The sequence below is a fragment of the Juglans microcarpa x Juglans regia genome, chromosome 7D, assembly GCF_004785595.1.
Source record: "Juglans microcarpa x Juglans regia isolate MS1-56 chromosome 7D, Jm3101_v1.0, whole genome shotgun sequence".
Lineage (NCBI taxonomy): Eukaryota > Viridiplantae > Streptophyta > Magnoliopsida > Fagales > Juglandaceae > Juglans > Juglans microcarpa x Juglans regia.
Window position 1 is genome coordinate 25986918 of NC_054606.1, and position 15231 is coordinate 26002148.

General features: G+C 35.6%; 2 protein-coding genes across 9 annotated transcripts; both read right to left on the reverse strand.

Moving 5' to 3' along the window:
- Positions 1-696: 696 nt before the first annotated feature.
- On the reverse strand, positions 697-6083 carry LOC121238760 (glucan endo-1,3-beta-glucosidase 4-like). 4 transcript variants are annotated; one of them, XM_041135774.1, is made up of 6 exons: positions 5955-6083; positions 5510-5571; positions 4113-4248; positions 2234-3481; positions 1373-1400; positions 697-1288 (listed from the first exon to the last, which is right to left on the reverse strand). In XM_041135774.1, the coding sequence occupies exons 3-6, from the start codon at positions 4177-4179 to the stop codon at positions 1141-1143; spliced, it is 1491 nt and encodes a 496-aa protein (XP_040991708.1). In that variant the 5' UTR covers positions 4180-4248; positions 5510-5571; positions 5955-6083; the 3' UTR covers positions 697-1140. The 4 variants fall into 4 exon arrangements, with proteins under 4 accessions (XP_040991708.1, XP_040991707.1, XP_040991709.1 ...); XM_041135773.1 differs by having other exon boundaries at positions 4113-4257; positions 5955-6082; XM_041135775.1 differs by lacking the exon at positions 5955-6083 and having other exon boundaries at positions 5510-5935.
- Positions 6084-8223: 2140 nt separating this feature from the next.
- On the reverse strand, positions 8224-12537 carry LOC121238762 (serine/arginine-rich SC35-like splicing factor SCL30A). Of its 5 annotated transcripts, none has more exons than XM_041135779.1 (7): positions 12438-12537; positions 12081-12271; positions 11088-11165; positions 10441-10549; positions 10099-10263; positions 8676-8810; positions 8224-8594 (listed from the first exon to the last, which is right to left on the reverse strand). In XM_041135779.1, exons 2-7 carry the CDS (start codon positions 12181-12183, stop codon positions 8405-8407), a joined length of 780 nt encoding a protein of 259 aa, XP_040991713.1. In that variant the 5' UTR covers positions 12184-12271; positions 12438-12537; the 3' UTR covers positions 8224-8404. The 5 variants fall into 5 exon arrangements, with proteins under 5 accessions (XP_040991713.1, XP_040991711.1, XP_040991710.1 ...); XM_041135777.1 differs by having other exon boundaries at positions 8676-8807; positions 10372-10549; XM_041135776.1 differs by having other exon boundaries at positions 10372-10549.
- Positions 12538-15231: the final 2694 nt, after the last annotated feature.

Genomic DNA, 15231 nt, shown 5'->3' on the forward strand with positions numbered 1-15231 from the left:
TATAACAATATTTTAAAAAGATAGATATTTTTGTAAAATATCTTACAAAACTAACATCATTTTATAAAAATACTTTTATTTTATAACATATATTATGAAAAATATTACGTAAAATATTGTGTATTTATCATTATTTTTATTAATATGATACTGTTCTTAATAACTTAGGCAAGGAAAATCATCATGTACCTCCTGATGATATCATCTTCGTGGTCTCGCTCTGCACCACGCAAATCATAGTTTTTTTTTTTTTTTTCTTATTTGTTCAAGACAAGTGTTAGCAGTGGAAAACTGATCCTGTCGTCAACAACAACGACTGTCATGAATTGACAGTTTGTCGGTTTGTCAAGGTGGTAACGGCAGAGTATATACTTGGTGGTGGGTGATGCAAGGTCTCCCATCCTTCTTGCATCTCGAACGACCACCAAACTAGGCAGCAAGAGTGATTTAAATTGGGCCCCTAGTTCTATTAGGAATCATTTTCCAGTTTTCTTCCCAACCCCAACTGAACAATGTAAGGGAATCAACCCTTTTCAATCCATTTCAGTTTGTTTGCCCAGATCCCATCGAATGACCCATAAATTTGGCCAATCCTCCTATTGCAACACCCTAACTTTCACATAATGAATCAAATCAGAATGAATAAAAAGGAAAAAAAAAAAAGAAAATGCTACATTCAAAAGCAAGATCGAAAGAGAAATGCATAATCTTTTAGGCAACCTATTATAATCCTTGGACTCCATCTACTCTTGCAATATCCGAAGCTAGCAAATGTTTGCATCAATCAACAATCCGACTATTAGCAAGTAAAAAAAAAAAAAAAAAGACATTTCTACGCTCAATATTTCATTGTTAAGGAACAAAATCGAGGTGCACTTACGTCGTCCAAAAATTTCTGGTCACCACTACCTAAGAAGTATAAGTTACAATGAACCCAGAAGCCACCCCGCCAGATAAGAAACAAAGGTGGGCGATAAAAGGAAAACTAGAGACAAAAAATGAGGAAAAACGATGTTGACTGATACACAGAAGATTTCAACTATTTCGTTGACGCTGCATTTCCTCTGACTTCATTACATTTGAATCCCTACAGTGCTGCTTTAACACTCGAGATGGCTAATAACTGGAAGGATCTCCAAGTCAAAGCAAAACTAGAGCAAAAAATGCGGCAGAAATCAGATGTTGAAGCCTGAGACTGTGCATTGAACTTGAGCTCCCTTCAAATGGGTTTGTCGGTCCAAATGCTACCGGTGGTGAAAGTCCCCCAGTACTTGTATTCGAATTAGAACTGTTTCAGAATATTACATGTTTAGAGCCGAAAACAAAAATATTAAATTAGCTTTCTTCTGGGACGAATAATTCAGATTCTCACCTTCCTGCAAAGTGACATGATCCAGAACCTGCAAGATGATACCCATCAACAAAGACTCGCAAATAAATATAATGCAAGAAACACTAGATGGAAGGAGTACAGTTTCTTATATGATGTGATGGTAGAAGAATTGACAATGGATTTAAAAATGCGAGGCTGACATTAAAAAAATGAACAGAAAGCAAGCATGGGGAAGGGGGACAGAAGCTGAAGAGGCAGTAAAGACCCCAAGGAGTCTGTATCCAAGTTTGTACGTATTGCCACCAATAGACATAACCTTCAGGCTGACAGGCGTCATTAAAACCTTTATATTATAAAATGGTAGACCCAGTTTATTTCAATACAGCAACAGGATTGAAATGAGTTCATAGATACATGCATAAATGCTTTCTCAACTATATTGACTAAATTATGACAGAGTCGCAGGGAATTAAATGATAAGCGATAACATGTATTGATGGCACAAGAACTCACACAGAATTTAAAAATCAATGAAAGAAACTGTTTTTGATTCACTTGAGTAGTTATCAGGATTGCACTTCTATGTGCTATACTATGTTTCACATATGAGCATCTACTCCTTAGGAATGAATTTCTATAAAGCATTAACTTCCCTAAATATTTCTCAGAACCACGACCTTCCATTCCATTAAAGGGCAACATGATGTAGGAAACAGGAGTTCCTTTCCCCAGGGTTGTCAACTATGAGTCAACTTAAGCTGCAATACTAATTGACTCTGTACTAAAGTCAGCTGAAAACGAATTGTCAGTTACACGCCTTGCAAAACTTATTTTAAAAAAAGAACTAAACGCATGCAATGAGCTCAAGAGATAACAAGGAGCAAAGTTAGAAGGACGTACTGGGATCATTAGTGGTGGTCATAGCTGTACCACTAAAGTCACATGTTCCACCAACGCTACGCATCTTTTGATAATAATCATTGTAGGCATAAGAAGCATGATGTTCAAGAGTATCAGGGTAATAGCACGACTGCTCTGTTTGAATAGCAGTGCAGTTAGCTTGGCCGGGCCCACAAGCCCAGTTTAGGCCATCTCGCAACTTATCAGAATCTGCACCAGGTTTTACCACACAGAAAACCACAGAAGAATTTTCTGTAATCTGGTCAGAAGTACTCAGTCGCAATGGATAAACAGCAGAACCATTAGCGAAAAGAACACCCCATGTTTCCTCTGATGCCGGCCCAGGCCTCTTATCTTCATTGAATAACTCATAAATGTAAGTGTTAATGGGCATCCTTGGCTGACTTGGGGGACCTGAATTATTTAGAACTCGCTTGATCAGATTATTAATAAAGGTCTCAGCATTTTCCACAGTGGCATCGGGTTCATCTGCTCCCCCAAACCATGGCCAGCCGGTCTCTGTCACAACAATAGGGATTCCAGAAAAATTAAAAGCTTCTATAGAATAATAGGTAGCATCCACCATGGCGTCAAACATGCTGTTATAGTGGAAAAGGGTGTTTGGGTCAACAATCTGCTTGACCGAGGAAAGTGGTCGGAAAAGAGCATAATCAATTGGGAAAATGCCATCCCCTTTTGTGTATCCATAATAGGGATAGGCATTTAACATGTAATAGGAATTAGTGCTTTTTAAAAACTGAAGGAGTTGGTATATAGTAGAGTTCCATGAGGAATTGAAGGTGGCGGTGGAGGGAGGGAAAGATCTAGGGATTATATCCATGGACTGGGGAGTGGAAACTTTGACCTGAAAATTTAGGTTTGCAGCGACTAGTGCTTTATGAAGGAAATTCATGGCGGAAACTAAGACGGGGGCTGCATTAGGGATTGAGGTAAGAACCTCACTGCCTACAGAAATTGCAGTAATATTGGTTGAGGGCAAATAAGCTGCAACATTTTTATTAATCCAGGTTGCTGCTGCTGATGCAGATTCTCCAATGCTTAAAACTTCCTCATTTAAGACACCAACCATTACTTCAATCCCACTGGCAGAAAGGGCTTTCAGAATATGAGAATCAGCGTCATAAAGGCGCACGTGAGTAATTTGATGGGCCTTGAGAATCGCAACAAGATCTGAGGTTGGCGGCAGATTGGAAACATCAGTACCAATGTTTATCCCCACGAATGCACCTATAGGTTCACAGTTATGATTCAGTGATAACCAACAATCAGTGAGAAAGATAATAATATGATAGCATATTAAACGATCGGAATGGCCCCTGCCCATTAGTGTGAAGAACCAATTAAATATATTATTTTTACATCTGGCAATTTCGCTAGCCTTTTTGAGATGCCTCTACTTCTGCAACTACTGCACTTGCTTAATTAAACAATAAAATGTAAGATTATTATGACCACCTTCCAACAGCCAAAGGCCATACCTTCGGAGCCTTTACCTGAAGCATTAGTCAAGAATACTTTTGTCTCGTAGGTTTAACTACTCCGTCTGAATCATCAAATGAACATTGTTTTGCTTTTTCAATCATGACTTACAAAATATGCACTATATCCATAAGAATTGCAATGGGAAGGGTATTTTGCATGATCAAAGATCAAGAAAATAGACAAACCCGGCGACAATAAATCATTTTATTCCTCGATGATAGCCATCTAGACTGTTGATATGTATAATTCTTATCAGAAAGACAAGGTCCCAATTCAAAATCCAGAAGGTTGAATTATGAGCATGGTTTAATTGACACATTTGACCTTGAACATGAAAATGAGTGTGGCAAAAGAGACCAGAACTGGCTCAAATTACCTGATGCATGGGTAAAAATGCCAACAACGAGCAAAAACAGACTCTGAACCCATTTTTCGGGCATCATCCGATCCAAGAAACAAAAGTCAACCTAGACCTCCACTCCTGAGCCTTTTGCAATTAGATGAACCAGAAACTGCCAAAACTAGCAAGCCAATGTCATATGCAATCATATCATAGATTCATAATAGCCAACAAACTTCAGAAAAAACTGACACCATAGGGATAATATAGGGATAAGAACTTATAAAAAATTTGATTGTAATGGCCTTTAGAATGTACAAACACGATTATTGGCAGTTAATGTATGTCTTTTAAACAAGCAAAAAATAGAACCTCCATAAAGCTTTAAATAGAACTTACCCACAATATCCAATAAACAATCACATAACATATCAAGCCAACAATTATTATATAGTCAAGTGCTTATGTCATTTTTGCTCTTAATTTTATATTGTTAAGCACATGTATCAAATGTGCACATATCAGCTATCTATCAAGAGGGATACCACAGTTACCCAGGGGTGCAAATAGGCTGAAAATGCAAATCAATCCAAAGAAAAAAAGCGAAAAGAAATAGAGCAACACAAATCCTAATATACCTGATCAGGTACATATAATTTTTTTACCCGACATCGACCAAGGCATAAAGCATAGATCAATCTCATTCTCCAATCACAACCATGCCCTTTCTAGCACTATGCACTTAGGGAAACAGTGCTCGTGCTAGCTTAATGTGCAGAGATGTCCATTTTTTAGCCAATTTTAATGTAAAAGGTATTAGGGGTATCTCCTTAACAATTCATCATGCTATCTACATTCAAATGTTAACAGGCACTAACCTGCCCTCAAGGCCAAAATCTCCATGTCCGATGAAGCAAAAAAAAAAAGCAGGAAAAGAGCTTCAAGCTAAATACACGATCTTGGAGTCAGCCAAACTCATAACCCAAGTCAGAGCATACTTAATTCAATAATATCGGTACATGACATTCTTAAAACCTAAACGTTGAAAATATTCGTGATCAAGTCCCCAATCGAGTAATAGTAACTATAGTAAGCAGTTTATATAACATTGTTTCGCCTAAACTCAAACTTTACCTTTTGCGTTTAGATAATGAACCAACGTCATCTTATACCGAAACCTCACAAATTGACTCCCCAATGTATAAATACTCAAGTTTTATAGACCCAAAATCCTTAATAAGTGACACCAGACACTGGTTAGTTCTATGTCAGTTCCATGCATGGTGGAGGTTGACTAAAGATTCTAACGAGCACACACCGGCCAGTGAAAAAAATCAGATTGAAAGACGTCGTGAAGCCAGATCAAAGAACCAAAAATGAAAAGGAGAAAATGAGCCCAGATGAGAAATCAAGAGTAAACAATGAAAGACTACCTGATCCAACTTGTCCAGCTGACGGGATTGAGATATCTATACTCCCGGCCGCTTCCAAGGAACTAACAGAACAAAACCCCACAAAAACCCGACATAGTTACTTGCACACTCGAGACACAAAACCACCTGCTCAGAACAAGGAATCTAAAGAAAGAACCTTGAAATATATATATATATATTTTTTTTGATAAATAAAGAAACTTGAAATATTTTCAAAGCCCCACAATAAAAAGACCTATTCCTCACATTTATTGTGGAAGCCAGAACAGCACAAAAACAAACTATACATTACAAACCCTCGTCTGAAAACAAACAGATCCTTGCAAATCTATACCCCACCAAACCCAATCATATAATCATCAAATAGAGTACACGCCCTACAATACTAATATAAGGTTACAAAGCCGACCCAATATAAAACCGAAGGTTATAGATGTGAAGAAACCTGTAATGTCAGCTTCTATCTTGACTGAGCAAGTGAGTGATACATCCAACGGAGATACAGTATACAGACAGCGTACTATTTGTTTGTTCGACTGTTCTTTTCTTCTTGTTTTTTGCTGGAAAGTTATTTAATTAGTTAAAATTAAAGAAGTATAGGACAGATTCTCTAATCTTAAATGAAATATCGCGATTATCGATAATTTACGCCGTTATATTTTAATATTTTCATTAATATAATATATATATAAGAGCTATTAAAGAGACAAGAAAATATGGGTTTTCCCTCCAAATGTATTTTGTGAGCTTGAAAAAGAAAGAGGGGAGCTGAAAAGTCCAGGCTTCGTGGGAACGGTTTTTGATAGGTTGTCAATTAGAAGATAAACAAAAAGTCATCCTCAAAATTAATCGAAAATATTTGCCATTGATAGGAATCCGAATACTCTGTAAGCATTATACAGCAAGTAATACAAAGGAGGAGTGCTTTTAAAGCACTTGTTGTCATTTAATAAAAATATGATAAGATTTTTTATGACTTCATAGGAACAAAAGTTTTATATAATAGTATATTGGTAGATTATTATCACTAGTTTTTTTAAGTGGGTTCTAATAAATAATTTCAATCCTACTTTTTTAGGTAAAATCTCTAAAGCATCGTTTGGATGGTGAGATGAGATGAGATGAGATGATTTTAAATAAAAGTCAAATAAAATATTATTATAATATTATTTTTTAATATTATTATTGTTTTAAAATTTGAAAAAATTAAATTTTTTTATTATATTTTATGTAAAAATTTAAAAAAAATTATAATAATGAGATGATATAAAACTGTTTATGTATCCAAACGAGGTCTAAGAGAAATATAGATATATGAAACTGTAGCTTTCAGTTTCAGTTTCTTAAGTTACGAAACTGTAGCTTGCACCATGAGATTACGAGCCCGTCCGTGATCCATTAGTTTTAGACAGTCTCGGCCAGTTGGACAAGTTTACAAGCCCGTCCATGATCCATTAGTTTTAGACAGTCACGTCTCGACCAGTTCGACGAGGCTGCGGACTATTTTGTACATCCAAAGTGATAAATGGTTTCATTTTTATGTATAGTTGAGAGACATGTCAAGTAAGATGTGATATCAATTTGTATGAACATTTTTTGATGAAGATGTATTACGCGGATGTAAATGCACAAAATATACCTCACATTATACTTCGAATCACTTTCCCGCCATTAAGCCTTTTTCGAAGAAGTTTGTGGAGGTGGACCGAAGAATATAAAATATTTTCCTTTTTTTTTTTTTTTTTTTGGCTGACAAAAATGGGACAGAAAAGAAACACGGTGAGGTGAGCCTGATACAACTTTTCAAATAAACACATGGGGCCCAAAATGACACGACAAGGACGCGGAAGTTGGAGAATCTAGGACTAAAAAGGGAGATGGATTAACCACAAACTCGAACTCTGTGAGAGAGAGAGAGAGAGAGAGAGAGAGAGAAAAGCATATTGAATTGAATAGATGCTGCTTAAGTTGAAAAGTGCACTTCTGTGGTGGAAACCAAATGTCTAGCAACTTCTTTCCTCTTTCTAGACTTTTTGTTTTTCTCATTCCCATTGCTATTAGAAGTAGTATCAAGCAACATCCAAGGCCATACAAAGGCTTGTTTGGGGGAATCATGTGCTTACTTTACCATCAAAATAGGTCCCTCTCAAGTGTCACGGCACATTCAACTTTCTTATCCAAGCAAAACAGGAGAAAGCTGGAAAGCTGGACAGGCAAGGCATTAGGCCTTCCCTTCACTGCATCAAATATTTGGAAAATAGATGGTCAGGACATACAGATGGACACCCATGAACATAATTAATCCAGAGTTTTCCTAAGGATGGTGGGAGATCTAGGTCTACAATGCCAGATGAAGTGGTTGTTGGAGCCCCTACCCCCTTATGTATTTTCCCTCCTGTATTTTCATTATCTTAGTAATGAAATTAAAATATCTCACATTGACAGAAAAATATAATCTCTGCAACTTCATTCTGGGGATAACTTCAATACTCTCACTTCTCAATAACCATTTACTCTTCTTGACAAGATCTAGGGTGAACTGACCCTAGCAAATGCTCCGATGTAAGGGGTCATGGGACAGGTAGTACAGCTGCCTCTGCCAATAAGCATCCCAGCAAGATTAAACTACCTTTGTCATGGCAGTTAAATCCATGGTTCTCTCAATGTATGCCTTCCATTCTATTGAAGTTTCAACATTAACATGGCACAGCATCTAGCAACAAAGACTATTTTGTATCACCAGATGTAACTTTTTGAGAAAAAAAATGTCTACAAACAGAACCAGAATCTGAATCAAATTCATGAGAATGGTACAACTACCAACATAAAATAGTCGGAAATTGTAAACAAAATCCAACAAAAAACTAGCATAACAGTAGTCTATTTCAGAGTAGCTCACTGCCTAGGAGACCTATCTCCATTTGGTTGCATTGAGAATCCTTCATGCTTAGGGCTTCGCCTTTGGCTCTGGCTCCTGTTCACACCCCTATCTGGACTTTGACTGTGGCTCCTTGAGCCATTATAGGGCGGAGAGCGCGTATATGGCCTCTCTCGACTGGACCTTCTGTCTCGGAGTGAAACAGATCTGCATCAAAATAAGAAACCACAATGTATGCCACGTTATTGGAATAAAATAAAATAAATAGAGATTTGTTTCATTCCATACCTTTGTTTGGGGGGAGGGGAATTATCATGGCTTTGGGACCGAGATCTCACACGGCGTGGAGATGGAGATCGAGAGTATCTAGGTGAGCGAGAATAACGCGGGGGTGACCGTCTTCGATCATGATATCGAGCCCTACTGTATTTAAAATGTCAGATGTGAACTTGCAAATGCAACTTAAAAGAAATTATAGGATTATCTGGTAGAAAGGTTCTTGGAGTACTACACAATTTCATATAATTATACCATTACAAACTATTCAGATTATTTATGATAGTGCCAACAATGATGTGTGGTACCCACCAATTATGCACTCTGCATGTCCAATTCACCTAAGGTGAGTAAAGATATTAATGGCTAGACAACTTGCTTCATTAGTTTTCAACTCAATTCTAAAATAATCTGTAGTACCCAAGCATTTCTCACTTTTATATTGTCAGTAAATAAAAAAATTAAAATAAACTGATCACATGTAGCGCTGTGAGTGACCCAATTTCCTCACTCCATAGTCTTGCTAAGAATCAGCCCTGCACACATTCGTGCTCCTCTCCTTTTTAGGTGGACTTTATTTTTGGTCTAGCCAGATAGCTATTTACGGTGGGAGAAGTTGAAAAGAAGTACCACATAAATTTAAAAAAAACAAATAAGTCACATAATTTTTTTTTTAAAACAAAAAAAGTACCACATAAATGGGTCCACTTCGGCCAGTAGTCAAGAGCTTGTGTAAAAGGATCTCAGCTTTGCAACATTTGTACTCTTATAAATGGTTGCAAAAAAAGAGATGAAAATAGAGATTGAAAGTGAACATCAAATCAGAGGAATCCACTCCCTGGCATTAAATAATAAAAATCATATAGACACTTACATTTATTTCAACTTTTCAACAAATCATCCAACATGAACATCAGTCATCATTCAGTATTCAAAGATTAAGACAAACCTCCAAATCTGACAGCAGTAGATATGCCATAAATATACACAAAGGCTACACATTACATGGCTAACAAATCCATTAACTACATTCCGTTTTAATGCATGCACCGGCAATTGGGTTTCTGAAAAGACTCACTACAGCTTTAGGGATACTAATTTCCAAAGCTCCAGAAATTGCACCAAATTACTTCATTTTAACAAGATAAACCTAGATGACCCCAGTTTTGGTCAACAGCATCCATATATTCCTTCTATGATCTAACATACTCTTAATTACAGTCATTTCAGGAAAGGCTTGTCTGTACAAACATTCTAACAAAAATCTTTATGGCAAGACAATCTTTTGAGTTCAGTGTGAAATCATTATCTAACTCTCTCAACAACTATAAAGTCGAGGTTTTTTTTATAAAAACTCACCAGAAAAATATATTATAAGCATATATCATTTACAAAAAAAAAAAAAAAAAAACCCCAACAGAAAGGGGAATCTTACCTTCCTCCCTCCCTTACCCTCATATCAGCTGGTTTCTTCCTGTTCTCCTCAGCATAGACAACAGTCAACTCACGACCAAGAAGAATCTGACCATCCATATGATATTTAGCATCAGCAGCATCAGCAGGATCTACATATTGCACAAAACCAAAACCACGGGGTTCCCTGAAAAAACAAATGGACACAAGACAAAGGGAAAGAGAACAGTGTCAAAACATGGCCTATTCTGAAAGGCAAAATTTTGAGATGTACTTTGCGTGCCATTAATCTTACTGATGAAATTGTCCAAAATAATCCCCAGTAATATGGTCATGACAAAAAAGCAAGCACTTGGCTGCTGACCTTGCAAGTGTCAGTTTTAAGATGACTTGAAATTCTACAAGACTTGAGACATCTTCAACAATGTATTCAAACCCAACTTCCTTCCAATCTTCACTACCATTTACATCATCTTCAAAAGAACTCTAATTACTTGATTGTTGTCTTCATAACTTTAGTTTCACTGTTAAATCTCAAGAACTTCAATTAACACACCCAACTGGAGATAATAAAAGAGTAGATCAAGAGAAAAACGCCCGTAACAACAAAGCTTAAAAGAAGGAACCTAGCATGGTGGCCCACCTTTGGCAAAATAAAATTTAAGGATAGGGATAGAAATTTTGAGAAACTATTTCTATATCTATAACTCTCTTCGGCCAAGATTGAGAATGAAACTGCAGACAAAACATTACTATAATTAAAGAGAGAGACAGATACAGAGAGAGTTTTTTTCCCATAGAAGTTCCTGAAAACAAATAACCAAGAAAAAGTTCAATGATTCCACTAACATTTTTTTTCCAAAACTAATAAGATTAAGTAAAATGCTAGAAAACATCCCATTGACTTCATCAAACAAAGGAAAAAATTAGCTTCAAAATTCCATGAGAACTTAGGAAAATCTAACGTTACAAGGACACCTCAACTCCTACAACTAGTTCACATATGCTCACCCAGTATAATAATCCTTCGGCAAGTAAATGTCCTTAAGATGACCAAACTGCCCAAATGGTCTGCGAAGGTCCTCTGGCCTGCATAAAAGCACGTAAAAAAACCAGAATATCATAAAATTTTTGGATATACAAAAAATCCTTTTGGTCATAAACAGTCGCAGACATGCTAATCAGTCACAACATCACAACGACATTTGATCCTGGGATAAGATAATAAATACAAGCTTCAGCTACTGTCCCATTTCATTAAGAGAATATCTAATGGGTCACCTCCAACACTCAAAAAAGTGTCTTAGCAAGACTTCGTAGCAACCCCCCATCTTCTTAAAAAAAAAAAAAAAAAAAAAAAAAAAAAAAACCAACCGTAAAACATTACCAAGGAACAGGCTTTACATGCTTATAATGAAATGGTGCGGCATCTTACAACACAATGATGAAGACAGTAGATATACAAATAATAAGCCGATGATCTTGTTTCTTCATAAATGATAAGGCATGCAATGCATTTAACCACACTGCAACAATAGCACCCAACCTATGCCAATTTAAGTGGGCCGTGCTCCACCTTGTGTACTCATGCAGTTCCAGAACCGAATCAATTCACTATCCATAGGACCAACACCATTTGAAGGTGGGTGGACCGCCCCACCTAGAACAATCGTGTTCCACTGGGCTTACACATATTTACTCACTTACTACGTCACAAGATCATACACAAGAAAAATAATCACTACGTAGCCATTCCCATACTGGCTTATTACCATTCTACATTACCCATAAAAAAGATATTACTATTCTACATTTAAATCCCATTCTCATTCCTCAACTGGTTCACTATCATTCTAAATGCAAATAATAAAAAGCTATCACAGAAAATTAACAGCGGGAAACTCAACATATCATCTTAAACTTCAAAAGGAATGATAACGTAGTAATTAAATTATACACGAGACTTACTTAGTAAGTTAGAGATAATAGTTAATGGAAACAAACCTACAATCGTGGCGAAGGTTACGAACAAGAAGGCTAGTAGGAGCATCCCTATCACGACCGCCATAGCGACCCCTGGGGCTGGGACTCCGTCCTCTCCCGCCATAACCCCTAGGTGGTGATGGGGTATAACTCCTCCTCCTCATTTATAGAGAATAGTTTCTCCTTTGACCAATTTCAAATTTTTGACGAAACTGGAAAAAAAAGGCAACAGAGAATTAACCAATAAATTCATAAGTTCACTGTGAGGGACATGAAACAAACTTGAAAAATTAAGGTACAACATAAAACCCTAAATCATAACTATTTCTCGCATATAAATACACGTATGTATACACACACAGAGAGAAAGAGAGAGACCTGAAAAAGAGCGAATCGGCAAGGGCTTGGTGTGGCGGACGAGTCCTTGACTCCTTGGGCTAAGCAAAGCGAGAGGTTTGGTTCGGCGAAGCGACAAAGACTTTTTTAAAGAAGCACTCACAATATCCTATCTTTTAAAATATATTATTAAAATTTATTTTTTCTATTTTATATAATAATTTTTATAATATATTATACATAAGTTTATCTATTTTTTTTTTTATGAAAAAGTCTTCAGATCGGCCCCTATTTGACTGCATCCCAACACACACCTTACGTGTCATTTTCACATTTCCCTCTCTCACATACTCAGTTCACAACAGATCTATTTGAAATGAGTTTGAAATGCGTTTCCTCTCCCCCGCGTCGCCCAGCTCTCTTCCCTCCCCATCGCCATCTTTCTTTCTTTTTTTTTCCTCATTTGCTCTCTTTGTTTCAACCCACTAAAAGAATGGAGAACTTGATCTTCTGCAACTACCAGAGTCGCCTAGCTCTCCTCCCTCCCCATCGCCATCTTCTTTTATCTTTTATTTCATTTCCTTCTTCATTCGTTGTCTCTATTTTAACCCACTTGAAGAAGGGAGAACTTGATCTTCTGCAATTAGCTCTAGTCAAGCTCTATTCTTCTTGATATTTTTGGGTATTTATTAGAGCTTGAAGTTGGAGATTAGTTGAGAATCATATTATCCTCTTTTTGTTGGTATTTTTCTACGACTTCGTGTATATCTTAGTTTCGACTTTGCAAATTGCAGGAGTTTTTGTAAGCGTTTGATCGACAATCAATGATTATTCATGATTTTTAGGTATGGCTCTAATTACAAGCATAAAAAGTCCTAATTAACTCCGTTTGGTTTCCGAGAAATTGCAGTATAAGAAAATAATTTGAACTTCTGAAGCATAGATTATTTACCATTTAGGACCAAAGAAAATGATAAATTCCTGATTAAACAAAATGCAGCTCTACGACTTAGTTTAGCTGAGTCGATAATTCAAGGTTTGAAGGTAAAATTGGAACAAAATTCATATAAAAGAAATCAATAGAATTGAGCAAAAAAAACTGAAAGGAAGAAAGCAGAAGCTTCAGCTGCGAATTTGGAGAGGGAGATGCTCATGAGATGGCCACGATTTCGAAGAAGCTTCTTGGGTTTGATTTCGGAGATGGCCTCAAATAGGAGCTGCAAGTGGAAGAGAAGCTTCAAAACAAAATCCCTCTTCAGTACGCACTGTTTCACACGTCTGGAAGGAGCACAGTTTTAGTCTTCATCAACAAGTCCGTGCGCACCGTTTCATTGATAAACAAAAAATAAAAAACAAAATTACAGGTAAGGTGTGCTACGGATCAGTCGTGAACAGGGGCTGATCCGTAGAAGAACTCTTTTTTTATATCATTTAAATATTTTTTTAAATATTTTTTGATTCATTTTAAATATTTTATCTAACTATAAATGATATTCTCATATATTTTGATATTTATAATATCTTCTCATATATAATATCATATAATTATGTCATATTTTAGATTAATATAAATTTATAAGCTAAACCAAGCTTAAAATTGATTCAAAATATAAAAAATAGATTATATTATGAGAATATTAATTTTTTATGATTCAATTCAATGGGGAGAAGTCACCTAACTTAGCTTAGTTGAACGGCGGAATTCTTGAACTGGACTTGTAGATTTGAAGCAAAGTGAATGCAAATCGTGGTTGATGGAATCGACGAGAATTGAGGAAGGGAAGATGGCGCCAAACACAAGGATGGGCTTTTGTGAAATAAGATGAACTTTGAATGTGGCGGAAAGAGTACCCGAAAACAGAGAAATGAATTAAAAAAATGTTTATATTTGTGAACAGCGCACACTACATGTAGCGGTAATACTTTAGCAAACTAGAAAATAGAGATGAAATAAAGAATCGGTTGGATATGCATTTTAAGCTAAATTCTTCAAAGTTTATAGACATATGAGTTTTACATAATCCATTGGGATGCTCATTACTTTTGAGATTTGACGAGAAAATTTTTCATAATTTCTTTTTAAATGTTACTTAAATAAAAATATTTTTTAATTATAAACTTTTATCTTTGTCATCTAATTATTACAATTTTTACAAATTTCAAAACAAGACATAAAAAAAAAATACAACTTTTTTAAATTTCAAAACAAAAATAATATTAAAAACTTATATTCAAATAATTTTATAATTTTATAATTTTTTAGGGATTGTTTGGAAACACAACTCATCTCATCTTATTTCAAAATTTTCATAATTTCCTTTCCAAATATCTCAAATACAAACACATTTCAATTTCGGATCTTCAACTTCTTCATCTAATCATTACCTAATCATTACAATTTTTCCAAACTTATAAACAAAGCATAAAAAACAATTCAATTTTTTCAAATCTCAAAACAAAGATTATATTTAAAATTTATATTATAAAAATATTTTTATTTTATAATATTTTATTCAAATTTTTCTCTCATTTATCAAAACTCAATAAAATATCTCAACTCAAATAATTTCATTACTGTTTACAGACTTTTCATCTCATCTGATTCCCCAAACATTCCTTATTCAAATTTTTTTTTTCTCTTTCCCAAAACCCAATAAAATATTTTAACTCAAATTATTTCACTACTATTCACAAATTATTTTATTACTATTTATAGAATTTTGAGATACTCCAAGTGTCCAACGAATCCTAAGTCCTCTATCTAGCGACGGTCTAGGGTTTCTAAAAACAACTGGCCTTTAAAGTTGTAAATGAATGAGGTTATTCCACAATATGT

Bases quoted from the DNA above. Each gene is read 5' to 3' on its own strand.
- LOC121238760 (XM_041135774.1), bottom strand. From the start codon at position 4,179: ATGATGCCCGAAAAATGGGTTCAGAGTCTGTTTTTGCTCGTTGTTGGC. The intron at 3,482-4,112 runs GTAATTTGAGCC...GTGAACCTATAG, and splicing joins CATTTTTACCCATGCATCAG to GTGCATTCGTGGGGATAAAC. The intron at 1,289-1,372 runs GTGAGAATCTGA...ATTCTGAAACAG, and splicing joins TCATGTCACTTTGCAGGAAG to TTCTAATTCGAATACAAGTA.
- LOC121238762 (XM_041135776.1), bottom strand. From the start codon at position 12,183: ATGGCGGGAGAGGACGGAGTCCCAGCCCCAGGGGTCGCTATGGCGGTC. The intron at 10,550-11,087 runs GTGAGCATATGT...GTTCTTTTGAAG, and splicing joins CCGAAGGATTATTATACTGG to ATGATGTAAATGGTAGTGAA. The intron at 8,595-8,675 runs GTATGGAATGAA...ATTTTGATGCAG, and splicing joins TCCCCTCCCCCCAAACAAAG to ATCTGTTTCACTCCGAGACA.